General features: G+C 41.7%; 1 protein-coding gene across 1 annotated transcript; it reads right to left on the bottom strand.

Moving 5' to 3' along the window:
- Nucleotides 1-6,196: 6,196 nt before the first annotated feature.
- Nucleotides 6,197-6,823, bottom strand: LOC140861442 (uncharacterized). Its single transcript, XM_073264464.1, has 2 exons — nt 6,445-6,823; nt 6,197-6,399 (listed from the first exon to the last, which is right to left on the bottom strand). Exons 1-2 carry the CDS (start codon nt 6,821-6,823, stop codon nt 6,197-6,199), a joined length of 582 nt encoding a protein of 193 aa, XP_073120565.1.
- Between the last annotated feature and the right edge of the window lie 9,955 nt (nt 6,824-16,778).

Here is a 16,778-nt window from a genome sequence, read left to right as displayed (position 1 = left end):
ATGTATTCTCCACCTCGATCCGATCGAAGTGCCTTAATACTTTTACCTAGTTTGTTTTCTACTTCGGCCTTGAATTCTTTGAACCTTTCAAATGCTTCAGACTTATATTTCATTAAATATAAATACCCATACCTAGAATGATCATCAGTAAAGGTAATGAAGTAGGTGTTGCCACATTTAGTACCAATCCTAAATGGATCGCAAACATCTGTATGGATCAAATCCAACAGATTTTGACTACGCTCAGGTTTCCCTTTGAAAGGAGATTTAGTCATTTTTCCCTTTAGGCAGGACTCACAAGTAGGTAGAGAGTTAATATCAGACATATCAAACATGCCCTCTCCCACTAGCTTGTTCATTTTCCTTGAGGAAATATGACCTAGCTTAGCATGCCAAAGGTTTGCCGGGTTTTGACTATCGTTTTTCCTTTAATTGTTGTTACCGGTTTATCAACATAATTAATTGGAACGTCTTTTAATTTTAAGTTATATAGATCGTTTTCAAGTTGTCCATTTCCAATCAAACATTCATTCTTGTAAATATTGCAAATCCCATTCACAAAATTGCAAGAAAAACCATCTCTATCAAGCATAGAAATAGATATAATGTTTTTGACCAAATCCGGAACATATAAAACATCTCTCAAAAATAACTTAAAATTGTTCTGCAAAACTAAATAAATGTCTCCTATAGCTTTGTCTTCGACTCTAGAACCCTTCCCGAGCCTTAGCTGGGTCTCACCCATCCTTAGCTTCCGACTTCTTGTCATCACCTGCAAATCATTGCAAATGTGAGATCCACATCCGGTATCCAATACCCAAGAAGAAGTATTAAGCGAAACATTTATTTCAATGTAAAACATACCCTTTGCAGTTCGCAACTGTTCGAGGTATTCCTTGCAGTTACGTTTCCAATGACCGGGTTTCTTGCAGTAGTGGCAATCGTTATCATCTTTATTCACATTTGAAACCTTGGCCTTTCCCTTCTTATTTGGTACAATCTTCTTGGGCGGGGCAGAACGTTTCTTACCCTTTCCACTTGGCCCCTTCTTGGAGTAAGAAGAGGATCCAACCAAGAGTACCGGTTTATCCTTCTTTAATGTGGCCTCATAAGACACAAGCATATTGACCATCTCTTCAAGGGTGGCCTCTATCTTGTTCATATTGAAGTTCACCACAAATCCGTCAAACGACGAAGGAAGTGAAAGAAGTAATAAGTCCGCGTTTAGCTCATGCTCCAATGTCAAATCGAGTGTTACCAACTTTTCAATGAGCCCAATCATGTGTACCCCATGCTCACGGACCGAAGTCCCATCTCGCATGCGGCATGTCATGAGATCTTTGACGGTGGCATACCTTTCCGACCTTGACTGAGCTCCAAAAAGTTCCTTGAGTTGCACGTGTATGTCAGTAGCGTTCATGTCATCCTCAAATCGCCTCTGGAGTTCATCAGACATTGAAGCTTGAATATAGCATTTAGCCTTGATATCATGGTCCCACCATTGATCAAGTTTTGCCAATTCTTCCGGACTTATATTAGCCGGTGCTTCCTTTGGAGGATTCTTTTCTAACACGTAGAAAATTTTCTCCGAGTTTAGAACAATTTTTAATTTACGGAACCATTCCGTATAGTTTGCGCCAGTCAATTTGTTTTGTTCGAGAATTGAGTATAGTGGATTTCGCGAATTCATCGTAATGAAATACTGAAAAGGAAACAGACAATAATCAGTGATTTGTTTAATTAATTTACTAAGACATAAAATATGGCGAATTTTAATTTTATGAATTACACTCCCACTATTTTAACGATTTCACTACCCTCTAGTGAAAACTGGAAACCCTTTCCTTAGTGGGAACATGGAGTCCAATTGACAAGTCATAGTCCCGAATAATATCAGCCATCCATAATTTTCAAAAGGTAGAGCCCAATTGCTTCCAAAGCAACTCCCATGTTTTCACCTCATTTCCAATAAGGGCCCAATAATATGACGCCGTTTATTGTGACATGTCAAGATAACCCATCAATATTAAGTTGTGATGGACGGTTGCCATGTGGATCCCCCAATAATATGAGCCAATCCCATGGGAGTTCCACCCAACTTACAACATGTGTCTATCCAATGTACAGCTTTCCGACGAACGGCCCCCCCCAATAATATGAGCCGGACCATATCCGCGGGTAGCATCTCATACATTGATCGTTGATGGAAGGTAGGAACATTTAAACAATATTTAAATTCCCTTTTTATTAATCTTGATATCAATTTTAAATCATATTTAAAATGAGGGATTTTAATTTTGAAAATTTGTCTCATCATGCAATTTATGTATGCTTGCGGGATTCATACAATTTAGTCTAAACATGCATACATCAATAATATCATATATTATTTAAGGATGATCGATCCCATTAACTAATCGACCTGTGGTTTCCAATCACGAGTCTAAGTCCAATCCTAGGTGATATGCAAGTATGCAATGCAATCCTATTACATTGAGCTTCCAATTTACATTTCTTCGGTCTTCATTGTCTGCTGGGCCCACCTTGTCTTCAAATCTTTGTCTCCCACTAAGTCTCATAAATTTACAATAAATTTCGATGACAAATATGGGATACATTTTTTTTAGGGGTGGGAACGGGACATAAACCAGGCCCACTTTTTATTACAAATGACAATCATATTGGGCTATAAACCAAGCCCATTAATAAAATCAAGAACAATAAGACAAATGTAAATTATCTAACATACACCTAAAACATTGGTCATGGCAATCGATCATCCTTTATCCAATAATTAATTCAATAATGAAATAATTGGATAAACATGCAAATGCATCATAATTTAAAAGATAAAATCATATTTTATCTTATCCATCCATAAGATCATATCTTATCATCAATTGTACCAAAATAATTAATTTTATAAAATTTAATTTAACGGATAAAATTTATAAGTTTTCCAAAAATTCAAATTTATCAAAAAATCAATTTTAAAATTTTCGAACTCGAACAATTCGATCCGATGCCTCGTGAACCAATCAAAAATAATTTTCGATCGGATCAAAAACTAGAATTTCAAAATATTAAGATTTTAATTAAAAAATTAAAAATTAATTTTTTTGGGCTGCCCGGGACTGCGCCCCAAAAGGGGGCCCGGGCAGGGCAGCGACGAGTCCATCGCTGCCCTTGGGCAGCAACGCTCGCTGCCCGATTTGCCCATTAAAATTCAATTTTAAAATTTTCGTTTTGTTTAAAAAAACTGAGGCTTAAAAATTTTGTACAATCGATTAATTTAATCGTTTGATCTGAGAAACCTGGCTCTGATACCACTGTTGAAAAACGTGTTCAGATCAATCAAGAATTGATACCCGGTGCAGCGGAAGTTTAAAAATTTTATTTTATTATATGGAATGATTCCATATCAAGGGTATCAAAACTTTTACGATTAAATATGTGTAAGTAAAACAAATAATCACAATTAAATATTTTATCTTAAAATCTCGAAGCGAGATTATGGACACCAACAGAACTTAATCTGCTCTTCTTGTAAATCCCGGGAACCGATGGCGTCACGATCAATCACCAGAATTAGGTCCACGAACGAAAAACAGAAACCGTCTGATTGACTGCAATAGAAATCAATCAGAAGTTTTACGTAGAGAATAAACAGATTTGATCTGTTAATTTGAATTGTAATTTTTCACAAAAATCACAGTCCGAATTTTCTCAAAAGGGACAGAGGAATTTTCGAAAAAACTCTTGAATAATTTGATGCAGTATTTTTGAAAATTCAAGAATTAACTGTATGGAATTTTCGAACACTGCTGCCTATTTATAGATAATTTCTAGACTAGATTAAGTTATAATTGTATTAGGACTCTAACTCCTTAAAGCCCACAATCCATAACTTAAGCCCAACAAGGCAAGCCCGTTGTTCTAGAAATTAATATAAAATTCATCGTGACTCCGATTGATAAACTGATTTCACCAATGTGCACAGAAACCATTTCTGCATCTTTTAGAGTCAAGATAATTTTTCTGAATCCGAATTCAGTGATTTCCAAAAATGCCCATCTCTATGTCATTTTAGGAAATCCCACTCCCCTTAGTTAAGAAGTCCAACTTCTCTTTCATTAAATTTAACTCTTTAAATTTAACTATCTCTACGGGATTTTAGTAATTCATTACTTGTGTAACCCACAATGGTTCAGGAATACAGCTAGCCGTGGGCTCACAACTCCTTGTGACTCGGAACAACAATTTCCGACTTACCCATCGAATCATGGTAAGAGCGCCTAGCAACATCGCCCCATGATTCCCTAGGTATTACTGATAATGCCTGCAAGAACCAGTAGATTTTGGTTAGCGTACAGTACGGTCCCTTCATCCATATATCCCGATCGAATCAACAACCATTGGTATATCGAGAGTCGTTCGAGATTCGATAACTATGCAATGCATCTTGAAGATCAAATAGTGACATTGCATGTGCTACTAGGAAACCAAGTAACCTAAATCACATCGAGTACTCTGGCCAGAGATTTGTTACACTAATATCACCTCAGATCGCCTAGGATATCCACACTCGCAAGTATGTGGTGAATCCTTGACAACAAAGCATCGACTCCTATATGTGTCGTAACTGTACCCAATCCCGACACCTGATGACCCCAATAGAGTCGGTAAACGAGTCAAAGTACAGTACTAGCATATAGAGTCTCAATGATGTTTCAAGTAATAAGGACTAATGGTGTACAACCAAAACCGCGGATTTTTTCCACTCGATAAGTGATAACCACTTGGAAAGTCCGAATAGGGTAGTTCGATCATTCATCATATGAATATCCATTTGCATGCTTTGAACATCTCTATGTTCCATACCAATGAAACGTGGTACTCGGCATCGCAAATGCTAGTCTCAATCTCGAGCGATCCTTATCCTTATTTGTGGACGGCTCAATTGACTAGGAACAGTTTAGAATATACAGTGACTATAAGATGTGTTTCATGATAACCATCCCCATGTGCTACCACATCTCACATACACTATAGTATATTCAAGGTCTTTATCAAAACAACAATAGTATATCATAATATAACAATATGAAGAAAGATAAAGTCAATGCCATTATAAAAGTGTAAATTATATTAAACAAAAGATTGTTTTACATAGAGTCATAAAAGCCCTTAGCCACAAGTTGGCTAACCGGGCACCCACTCTTTCAATACACACCAATATAACTTCACCACAATCACCAACCAAAGAATTCACAAATAATATTTCCCCCAAACTTCAACAAAATCCACACTTCACAACTTCACAATATTAATTTCGGATTGAAGAAGAGCTTCAAACCCGGAGATGAAAGCCAACACTTATCCAATAGAAGATAGAACTCGATGTCCGACTTTGAAAAGCTCCAAATAATTCCCACGAACGAGATGAGCAACTCGACCCAAATTCACGCGTCTTCGATGGGTTGAGAGAAATTGGGGAAAGAATTTGGTGATAGGGATGTGGGATGTAGTAGACAATTTCTCAAAGAATGAAACGATTTGGAGAGGAATATTGAGTTAGAGTGGGAGGGTTTTAGGGATTTAGGGCTTTAGCATGTAGGATAGATGAGAAAGTGAAGATTGTATCGATCCTAGGATTGTTTAAAAACCCGTCGCGCGGGAGCTTCGTGTAGTGGGGCGCGCGCGCCTGCACATCGCAAAAATTTTTTTATTCCGAAAGGTGGGATCGCGCGGGCGCTCAGTGTAGTGGGGCGCGCGTGCTGGCACATCGAGTTTCCATGAATTGGTGCCCAGGACTCGCGCGGGCGCTCGGTATAATGGCGCGCGCGCTCCTGCTTGACGTCTTTTTATATTTTCCGGAAATGAGAAATCGCGCGGGCGCCCGCTTCTGGCCTTCGCAAAAAGTATGTTTCCTGACTTTGAAGCTGTGCGGGCGCCTAGTGTAGTGGGGCGCACGTGCCAAGGCTTTGAATCTGCCCAATTTTGTGTGACAAAACCTGTGGAAAATTAAAATCAAATCAATTCTCAAGTCACGCAAAATTAGTACAGTAAAAATTAAAAAAAAATGACAAAAGAAACGAAAGAAACAGAGGTGCAAAGACGAAAAAAAATAAAAATTTGGGTTGCCTCCCAAACAGCGCTTGGTTTATAGTCGTCAGCCCGACTGGATGCTGTGAATTTAATCAATCTGTGGCGGATCATCGAGTGTGAGATCATGCGCATCCTCTTTCGCATTTACTTGGATCCCTTCAAAATAATGCTTCAATCGTTGGCCATTCACCTTGAATGTTTTCGCCATTTCCAAGCTTTTTATTTCCAATGCACCATGAGGAAAGACATCAGTGATAACAAACGGGCCAATCCATCTAGAACGCAACTTACCTGGGAATTATCGAAGTCGTGAGTGATAGAGCAAAACTTTTTGACCGACTTCAAACACCCTTCTAGAGATCATCTTGTCATGGAACGCCTTTGTCTTTTCCTTGTAAATCTTTGAGCTCGCATATGCATCATTGCGTATCTCTTCTAGTTCTTGCAACTGCAGCTTTCTATGTGCTCCACTCTCATCTGTCTGCATATTGAAATTTTTAATAGCCCAATAGGCTCGATGCTCCAATTCGACAAGCAGATGGCATGGTTTCCCAAAAATCAATCGATATGGGGACATCCCAATCGGTGTCTTGAACGCGGTTCTGTATGCCCACAGTGCATCATCCAAGCGCAAACTCCAGTCTTTTCTAGTAGGATTCACTGTCTTCTCCAAAAATGGATTTGATTTCTCGATTTGAGACCTCGGCTTGGCCATTCGATTGCGGGTGATACGCAGTGGAGAGTTTGTGCGTCACATGATATTTCTTCAATAAACTAGCCACAGTCCGGTTGCCGAAGTGCGTTCCTCTATCACTAATGAGGGCTCTTGGAATTCCAAACCTAGAGAAAATATTATGCTGAATGAATTCTGCAACCACTTTAGAATCGTCAGTACGGGTGGCCTTGGCTTCCACCCATTTCGAGACATAATCCACAACAAGTAATGTATAAATAAATCCATATGAACTAGGAAAAGGCCCTATGAAGTCGATGCCCCATACATCAAAGATTTCACATATTAAAATAGGTTGCTGAGGCATCTCCTTACGCTGGGATATATTACCTGTCTTTTGGCATTGAGCGCATGACTTACAAAACATGTAAGCGTCTCGAAATATGGATGGCCAAAAAAATCCACAGTCTAATACCTTCCTAGCTGTTCTTTTTGCTCCAAAATGGCCACCACAAGCATATGAGTGACAAAATGTGAGAATTGGGATTACCTTGCTTGCAGATACACATCGTCATATGACTTGATCAGCGCAGTGCTTCCACAAGTATGGATCATCCCACACATAATATTTAGCATCACTTCGGACCTTATCTTTCTGTGCCTTAGAGAATTCAGAAGGGAATCCATTAGTAACTAAATAATTCACAATATTTGCGTACCATGGTAATTCCGTGCTGACTGAAAATAACTGCTCATCAGGAAATTCTTCTCGTAACTTCAGCTCTTCTTCAACGTGAACTAGTCGACTCAAGTGGTCAGCCACTTGATTTTCGGTCCCTCTCTTGTCCTTAATCTCCACATCAAATTCGCTCAGCAGTAGTATCCATCTTATCAGTCTTGGTTTTGCCTCCTTCTTCGCCATCAGAAAACAAAGAGCTGCATGATTAGAATAAACAATAACTTTAGCACCAAGTAAATATGAACGAAATTTCTCTAAAGCAAAAACTACTGCTAAAAGCTCCTTTTCAGTAGTGGAGTAGTTTCGTTGGGCATCGTTCAGAATGCGCGAAGCGTAGTAGATAGCGTGCGATGTCTTCCCAAATTTTTGTCCCAATACCGCTCCTATGGCATAGTTACTGGCGTCACACATGATTTCAAATGGCTTGGTCCAGTCCGGTGTTTGGATGATTGGCGCTGAAGTCAATGAGTCCTTGAGTTTATCAAAAGTAGTTTTTCATGGCTCATTGAATTCAAACGACACATCCTTCTGCAGCAGTTTGCACATAGGGGATGCAATCTTGGCAAAATCCTGAATATATCTCCTGTAAAAACTTGCATGGCCAAGAAAAGAGCGCACCTCCCGCACACTTACGGGGTAAGGTAGAGACTGAATAATATCAATTTTAGCTTTATCTACCTCCATCCCCTTAGATGAGACGACATGTAGTGACCCTTACCCGGATCTCCTACTAACAGAACTTAGGCATGCAATTAACTTAATAAAACAGATATCAGAATAAACTTGCGGAAACCATAAACAAAAACAATCCCAAGGAAAGGAATCTGTAATTTATCCAAATATTATACAACCAAATCGAATAGCTGTATCAACCCAAAACAACAGAAATAAAACCTAGACGAAGCTCCAGCTGGCCAACCACTGCCAAGCCCCTCTTGGATCCACACGCCTCGTCCAATCACAAACCTGCCCCATGGAATAAGGTGTCCAGAAACACAGAGTATGAGACGTGAGCATAAAATGCTCAGTACGAGAGTATGAGTATACATGCATGCAAAGTGAACTCCCTATAAACTCGAGGTCAAGGATCAGATAACAGAGACAGACCGAGCCCTGGTATGTAGCACGTTGTGCCGTCGCTTCAGGAGGTGGCTCCCATACCATAATACCAGTGGATATGACGGACCCAAATCGATGGAAGTCCAACCACTAACAGGATAGGAAAAAAAAACCTACTAACAAACATCTCGAAGGAGATAGCTCAGTATGCAAATGAATGCAGCATAAATCAATGACATATAAACCATGCAGTCACATAATACATGCATACTCAGTCAGGATATCTCGAACAGTACTTTCGTACCTCAAATCAGTGCAAGCTCTACCAACTCTAGGTCCACGCTTATAGTCTGCTCTACACTGCCAAATGATACTACTATCATTATAGCGCTCTAAAAGCCTTAACTAAGTTAAAGCATACTCCTAAATATTTTTAGGAATCAAAAGCTATACCTTCGTCCGTCGTTAGCCCTTTGCTGTCGAGTGCCTCAAAACTAGGCCACAGCTCCGCTACGACGCCTGGATCGCTATGCCACTTTCGGATTCCTGATGGGACGCCTAGAATTCCCTAGATCGGAGTTAGAAGGCTAAGGAATCGAGAGAGAAGAGGTGATTGGTGCGTCTAAATCTGAATCTCGGCCCTCCTATTTATAGACGGAGTTCGGATCGTCCGAACTGGACTTCGAGTCGTTCGAACACGTTTGGGTCGTCCGAACAGGGCTTTGGGTCATCCAAACCCGATATTACATCATTGATTACGTCAGCATGATGATGTCATCCATGACGACTGTCGGCAGCGCGATCGGAGCGTCCGAACCACTCTTCGAACCGTCCGAACTCACCAACGGAGCCTCCGAACTCGATGACCCTCAAACCATTTCCAAGTGTTCTGAATCCAATTCCGAACTCCATTAACCCATTTAGAGTTCCCTTAATCACGTTTATTATTAACTAGAAGGATTAATGAATTGATTAACACTTAATCACTGATTTCAGGTACGGGCTACTACATTCTCCCCCACTTAAGATGTTTCGTCCTCGAAAACAGATCTTAAGTACTGAATGTAAACAAACATCAGAAACATTATTTATTCAAATCAAACGTTTACAGAGTTAGCAACTGAATACAACTTAAGAATGAAATCAAAACAACTCAGGATGGTCTTCACGCATCTTGTCCTCAAGCTCCCAAGTAGCTTCCTCAGTGCCTCGGCGCTGCCACTGAACTAAAACCAAAGGAATGACTTTGTTCCGAAAAACCTTATACTTATAATCCAGGATACGAATAGGTTTCTCAACATAGGTCAAATCCTTGTTCACCTGAACCTCAGACCGCTGCAGAATATGAGATTCATCCGCCACATACCGTCGCAACAGAGATACGTGGATCACGTCGTGAATACTGGATAGATGCGGTGGCAAAGCTAGTCGATCAGCCAAATCTCCAATGCTCTCCAAGATCTCAAACGGACCAATAAATCTGGGAGACAACTTGCCCTTAAGGCCAAATCTGAGAATCTTGCGGAAAGGTGACACTCTCAGAAACACTTTCTCCCCGACATCGAACTGCAAAGGCCTTACGATCCTGTGCAGTCTTAATCTGTTTCTTGATCTGATCCACAATGTCTATCACCTGCTGGATAAACTCTGGTCCCTCAGCCTGTCTCTCCCCCACTTCTTACCAGAAGAGTAGAGTACGACAACGTCGCCCGTACAACGCCTCAAAAGTTGCCATCCCAATACTAGTATGATAGTTGTTGTTGTACGCGAACTCGATCAATGGCAAATGATCCTGCCAGGCTGAACCACAATCCATGACGCACGCTCTAAGCATATTATCCAAAGTACGGATAGTGCACTCTGACTGACCATCAGTCTCCGGATGATAGGCAGTACTCAAACTGAGAGTAGTACCCATCGCACGCTGAACACTCCCCCAGAATCTAGAAGTGAACCTGGGGTCTCGATCGCTGACAATGCTCACAGGCACTCCATGAAGTCGAATGATCTCCTGAATGTACAACCGAGCCATGCGATCCACAGAGTACTCTTGGCTATAGGCAATGAAATGCGCTGACTTGGTGAGTCGGTCCACCACAACCCAGATAGCATCACAGTTCCTTGGGGATACCGGCAAATGGGTCACAAAGTCCATTGTGATAAAATCCCATTTCCATTCAGGAATAGGCAGACTGTGAAGCAATCTTCCAGGTCGTCGGTGCTCTACCTTGACCTGTTGACACACCAAACATTTCGAAAAAAAATGGTAAACACTGCGTTTCATTCCTTTCCACCAGAAATGAGTACGTAGATCCTTGTACATCTTGTTGCTCCCAGGATGAATACTCAACTTAGAGCGATGCGCCTGAGACAAAATCTCCTCTCGCAACTCTTCATCCTGCGGAATCACAAGCCTACCAGACAAACACAAAAAGCCATCTGACTGATAATGAAATCCAAACGAGCTACCCTCGTTAGCTAGATGAGCTAAACACTAGGTCTTCGAATCAGACATTTGAGCATCTCGAATTCGCGAATACAAAGCTGGCTCAGATAGTACCGCAAACATCTGGATACTCTGCATACCTTTCTTATGCTTGAAGGTATAACCCGAAGTACAACAACCACTAATCGCACTAGTCATTGAACAAGTCTGTAGTGCGGATAGTCGCACCTTGCGACTCAAAGCATCAGCGGTGAGATTAGCAGCTCCCGGATGGTACTTAATCTCGCAATCATAGTCCTTAAGCAAGTCCATCCAACGTCTCTGCCTCATGTTCAACTTCGCCTGAGTGAACAAATACTTGAGACTCTTATGGTCGGTGATGATCTCAAATTTCTCGCCACACAGATAATGACGCCAGATCTTCAAAGCGAACATAATGGCTGCTAACTCCAAATCATGGACTGGATAGTTGTCCTCGTGAAGCTTCAGCTGTCTAGAAACGTATGCGATCACATGCCCATTCTGAGTCAGGACACAACCTAACCCCTGAAGAGAAGCATCAGTGTATACCACATACCCTCCAGATCCTGACGGTAATGCCAACACCTGCGCAGAAGTCAACCGCCGTCGAAGCTCACAAAAATTCTCCTCACACTTGGAGGACCACTCGAAATCCACACCCTTGCGGGTAAACTGCGTCAAAGGTCGAGCTAACTGAGAGAAGTTCAGAATGAAGCGACGATAATACCCGGCTAGACCCAGAAAACTACGGATCTCAGCAACTGTCATCGGACGCGACCAATTAAGTACCGCTTCAATCTTTCTTGGATCAATAGAAATCCCCTCCCTGGATATGATATGGCCAAGAAAGACCACTCGATCCATCCAAAACTCACACTTGCTCAGCTTGGCGTACAACTGCTCATCCCGAAGAGTCTGCAGTACCAACCGCAAGTGAGAAACATGCTCTTCCGTATTACATGAATACACCAAGATGTCGTCAATGAAGACCACGAAAAACTTGTTCAAATACTCCCTGAAGACACGGTTCATCAGATCCATGAATATAGCCGGCGCATTAGTCAAACCAAAGGGTATCACTAGAAACTCGTAATGCCCATAGCGAGTACGGAATGCAGTCTTGGCTACGTCCTGATCACGGACTCTCAACTAATGATACCCAGATCTCAAGTCAATCTTGGAGTAAACTAACTTGCCTTGCAGCTGATCAAACAAGTCATCAATACGAGGCAACGGATACTTGTTCTTCACAGTGACTCGATTTAGTTGCCGATAGTCAATGCACAGCCACATCGACCCATCCTTCTTCTTTACAAAAAGAACAGGAGCTCCCCAAGGAGATACACTAGGATGAATGTAGCCCTTGTACAAAAGATCCTGTAGCTGATTCTTCAACTCACGCATCTCTGACGGAGCTAGATGATACGGTGCTCGAGAAATAGGTGAAGTACCCGGCATCAACTCTATGCCAAACTCGACTTCCCTAGTAGGAGGAAAACCCGGAATCTCATCATGAAATACATCTGGGAATTCATCCACAACAGGAATGCTCTCTATCCCAATACTCTCAGCGGACAAATCAACTGCATAGATAAGGTAGCCTTCCCCGCCAGACTCTAGAGCTCGACAGGCTCTCAAAGCTGATACCAAAGGCATCGGGGGTCGCGCTCCCTTACCATAGAAAAACCAGCTCTTACTCCCTCCGAAAAGCGTACTAATCTCTGATAGCAGTCCACTGAAACTCGATAAGTAGTCAACATATCTATTCCTAGAATGCAATCAAAGTCATCCATCGCCAGGACAATGAGATTCGCTAACAGAATGTTTCCTTCGAACTCTAAAGGGCAACCCATCACTAGACGCTTAGCCAAAGCAGATTGGCCCGTCGGAGTAGAAACAGACATCACTACGTCTAGTGCAATGCATGGTAACTTATGCCTCTTAACAAAACGTGCAGAAATGAAGGAATGAGATGCACCGGTGTCAATAAGTACAAGAGCAGGTATACCATAAAGCAGAAATGTACCTGCGATGACTTTCTCATTCTCCTCCATTGCATGATCATGTCTTAGGGAAAACACCTGGCCAGAAGGTCGTGGCCTCAAATGAGAACTCCCAGCAGGCTGTCCCTGCGACCTCTGCTGTATGGTGGCCTGAGAACCAGATCCTGAACCAGAACCAGAACCGCTTCCCCCAGAGTGGACAATCCCTCCGGATATGACCAGTCTCTCCACAATGAAACAAGATCCAGAAGCCCTATGGCACTTGTCGGATGGATGGTTCTACCCACAGTGATCACACTTGTCCTTCTTACCAAAACAGACAACACCAGCAGAGCCAGAGGAAGAAGAAGTAGATACAGACTTCTTTAAAGATTGGGCACGGGGACCCAAAGAACTAGTAGGCCTCGACTGAGGGAAAGACATGTTTCGCCGAATGCTGTCCTCCACCTGGTGACAACGGCTCACCAAACCCTCGTAGGACATGTCATCGCCAACCACCACACGGTCATGGATCTCAGGGTTAAGGCCCTGAAGGAACAGATTATACTTCATCCCAGAGCTGTCAGCAATCTCGGGGCAATAGGATAGCAGATCAAAGAACTTCTGCTGATACTCATCGATAGACATGGATCCCTGTCGCAGACTCAGTAGCTTGCCTGCCTTCGACTGACGGAGTGCAGGAGAAAAATACAGCTTCTGAAAAGCTGTGCGGAACTCATCCCAGGTGGCCACTCCTCTAGCCGCAACAAAAGGTGTAGAAGTAAACCTCCACCACCTGCGCGCACGTCCATCCACAAGATAACCCAGGGTCTCCATCTTCTGCTCCTCGGTGCAGTGAAAAGTCTGAAAAGTAGTCTCCATGCGGTCTAACTAGTTCTTCGCATCCTCCGGAGACTCACCTCCAACTACGGGCTTAGGACCCATAGCTAAGAATCGACGCACAGTGAAACGCTCGTCGTCATGATGACGATGACGCCGTTCTTGACGACGCTCTCGGTCGGCATTGCCCCAACGACCGCCTCCAATTCCGTGACTACTCTCATCATCGTAGTTTGCCATCTACAAAAATACCTCATGATGAGACTAAATCCCAAAAATACTTTTGCATGCTCTGATACCATAAATGTAGTGACCCTTACCCGGATCTCCTACTAACAGAACTTAGGCATGCAATTAACTTAATAAAACAGATATCAGAATAAACTTGCGGAAACCATAAACAAAAACAATCCCAAGGAAAGGAATCTGTAATTTATCCAAATATTATACAACCAAATAGAATAGCTGTATCAACCCAAAACAACAGAAATAAAACCTAGACGAAGCTCCAGCTGGCCAACTGTTGGAAAACGGTGATCAGATCAATCAGAATTGATACCCGATGCAGCGGAAGTTTTAAAATTTTATATGGAACGATTCCATATCATGGGTATCAAAACTTTACGATTAAATTGTGCGTGTAAAAATTAAATAACAATTAAATTTTTACCTTGAATCTCGAAACGAGATTATGGACACCAACAGATAACTCTGCTCTTGTTGTATATCCCAGGAACTGATGGACGAACAATTCTTCAATCAGGTCCACGAACAGAAGTTTAATCCCTCTGATAGATTGCACTAAAAAATCTATCAGAAGTTTCTACGAAGAGAATTAACGAATTTGATCTGTTAAACCAGACTGCAAATTCAAAATTCACAGGCTGGAATTTTAGAACAGAGAGAGGAGGGGGCGGCGGCCACTTTGATAAAAACTGCAATAACTTATTTATAATGTGGGCTGCTAACAGCTTAGGGCCCATTAGTCATAAGTTCAAGCCTGACAAGCAAAGCCCGCATATTCAGAAATTAATATAAAATTCATCGTGACTCAGATTGATAAACCAATTTCACCAATGTGCACAGAAACCATTTCTGCATCTTTTAAAGTCAAGATAAATTTTCTGAATCCGAATTCAGTGGTTTCCAAAAATGTCCATCACTATGTCATTTTAGGAAATCTTACTCCCTCTACTCTTAAATAAGAAGTCCCACTTCTTTATTCACTAAATTTAACTCTTTAAATTTAATTATCTCAACGGGGATTAAAAATCCATTACTTGTGTGACCCTTAATGGTTCAGGGATACAGCTAGCTGTGGGCTCACAACTCCTTGTGACTCGGAACAACAATTTCCGACTTGCCCATCGAATCAAGGTAAAAGCGCCTATCAACATCTCCCCATGATTCCCTAGGTATCACTGATAGTGCCTGCAAGAACCAATAGATTTTGGTTAGCGTACAGTATGGTCCCTTCATCCATATATCCCGATCGAATCAACAACCATTGGTAAATCGAGAGTCGTTCGAGATTCGATAACTATGCAATGCATCTTGAAGATCAAATAGTGACATCGCATGTGCTACTAAGAAACCATTTCTTAAAAAACATCATGTACTCTGGCCAGAGATTCGTCACACTAATATCTCCTCAGTTTGCATAGGATATCCACACTAGCAAGTATGTGATGAATCCTTGACAACAAAGCATCGACTCCTATTTGTGTCGTAACTGTACCCTATCCCGACACCTGATGACCCCAATAGAGTCGGTAAACGAGTCAAAGTACAGTACTAGCATATAGAGTCTCAATGATGTTTCAAGTAGTAAGGACTAATGGTGTACAACCAAAACCACGGACTTTATCCACTCGATAAGTGATAACCACTTGGAAAGTCCGGATAGGGTAGTTCGATCATTCATCGTATGAATATCCATTTGCATGCCTTGAACATCTCTATGTTCCATACCAATGAAACGTGGTACTCGGCATCGCAAATTCTAGTCTCAATCTCGAGCGATCCTTATCCTTATTAACGGACGGCTCAATCGACTAGGAACTATTTAGAATATACAGTGACTATAAGATGTGTTTCATGATAGCCATCCCCATGTGCCACCACATCTTACATACACTATAGTATATTCTAGGTCTTCATCTAAACATCTTATAATATGTCACAACATAATAATATGATAAAATATAAAGTAAACGCCATTATAAAAGTGTAAATTATATTAAACAAAAGATTGTTTATACATAGAGTCATAAAAACCCTTAGCCACAAGTTGGCTCATCGGGCACCCACTCTTTTAATCTCCCACTTGCCCTAAAGCCAACTAGTCATACTACGCAGTCCCATTGCTTCGCGATGTTTGTCAAATAATGGTCCTGGCAAGGGCTTAGTAAGTGGATCAGCGATATTGTCTGCAGAGGCCACTCTCTTGACAGTGATGTCTCCTCTTTCCACGATCTCCCGGATGATGTGGTATTTCCTCAGTACGTGTTTGGATCTTTGATGAGACCTTGGTTCCTTTTCCTGAGCAACGACACCCATGTTGTCACAGTACACCGGGACTGGACCAACAACTTCAGCAATGACGCCCAACTCTTGGACGAAATTCCTCATCCAAACGACCTCTTTTGCAGCAGCTGATGCCGCAATGTATTCTGCCTCAGTGGTGGAATCCGCTGTGGTGTCTTGCTTGAAACTCTTCCAAGAGACAGCACCGCCATTGAGCATGAATACAAATCCAGAGGTTGACTTCGAGTCATCCACGTCACTTTGGAAGCTAGAGTCGGTATAGCCTTCCAATTTCAGTTCTCTTCCTCCATATACCATGAACATATTCTTAGTCCTTCGTATGTACTTAAGAATGTCCTTCACGGCTTTCCAATGCATTTGACC

Source organism: Henckelia pumila, chromosome 1, assembly GCF_033568475.1.
Source record: "Henckelia pumila isolate YLH828 chromosome 1, ASM3356847v2, whole genome shotgun sequence".
In the NCBI taxonomy this organism is placed as follows: domain Eukaryota; kingdom Viridiplantae; phylum Streptophyta; class Magnoliopsida; order Lamiales; family Gesneriaceae; genus Henckelia; species Henckelia pumila.
Note: the sequence above shows the minus strand (reverse complement) of the source record. Positions and strands in the feature narration are given on the sequence as shown.

Coding starts and splice junctions, on each gene's coding strand:
- LOC140861442 (XM_073264464.1), bottom strand. CDS start 6,823: ATGGCCAAGCCGAGGTCTCAAATCGAGAAATCAAATCCATTTTTGGAG. Junction 6,400..6,444: donor TAGAAGGGTGTTTGAAGTCG/GTCAAAAAGTTT, acceptor GATAATTCCCAG/GTAAGTTGCGTTCTAGATGG.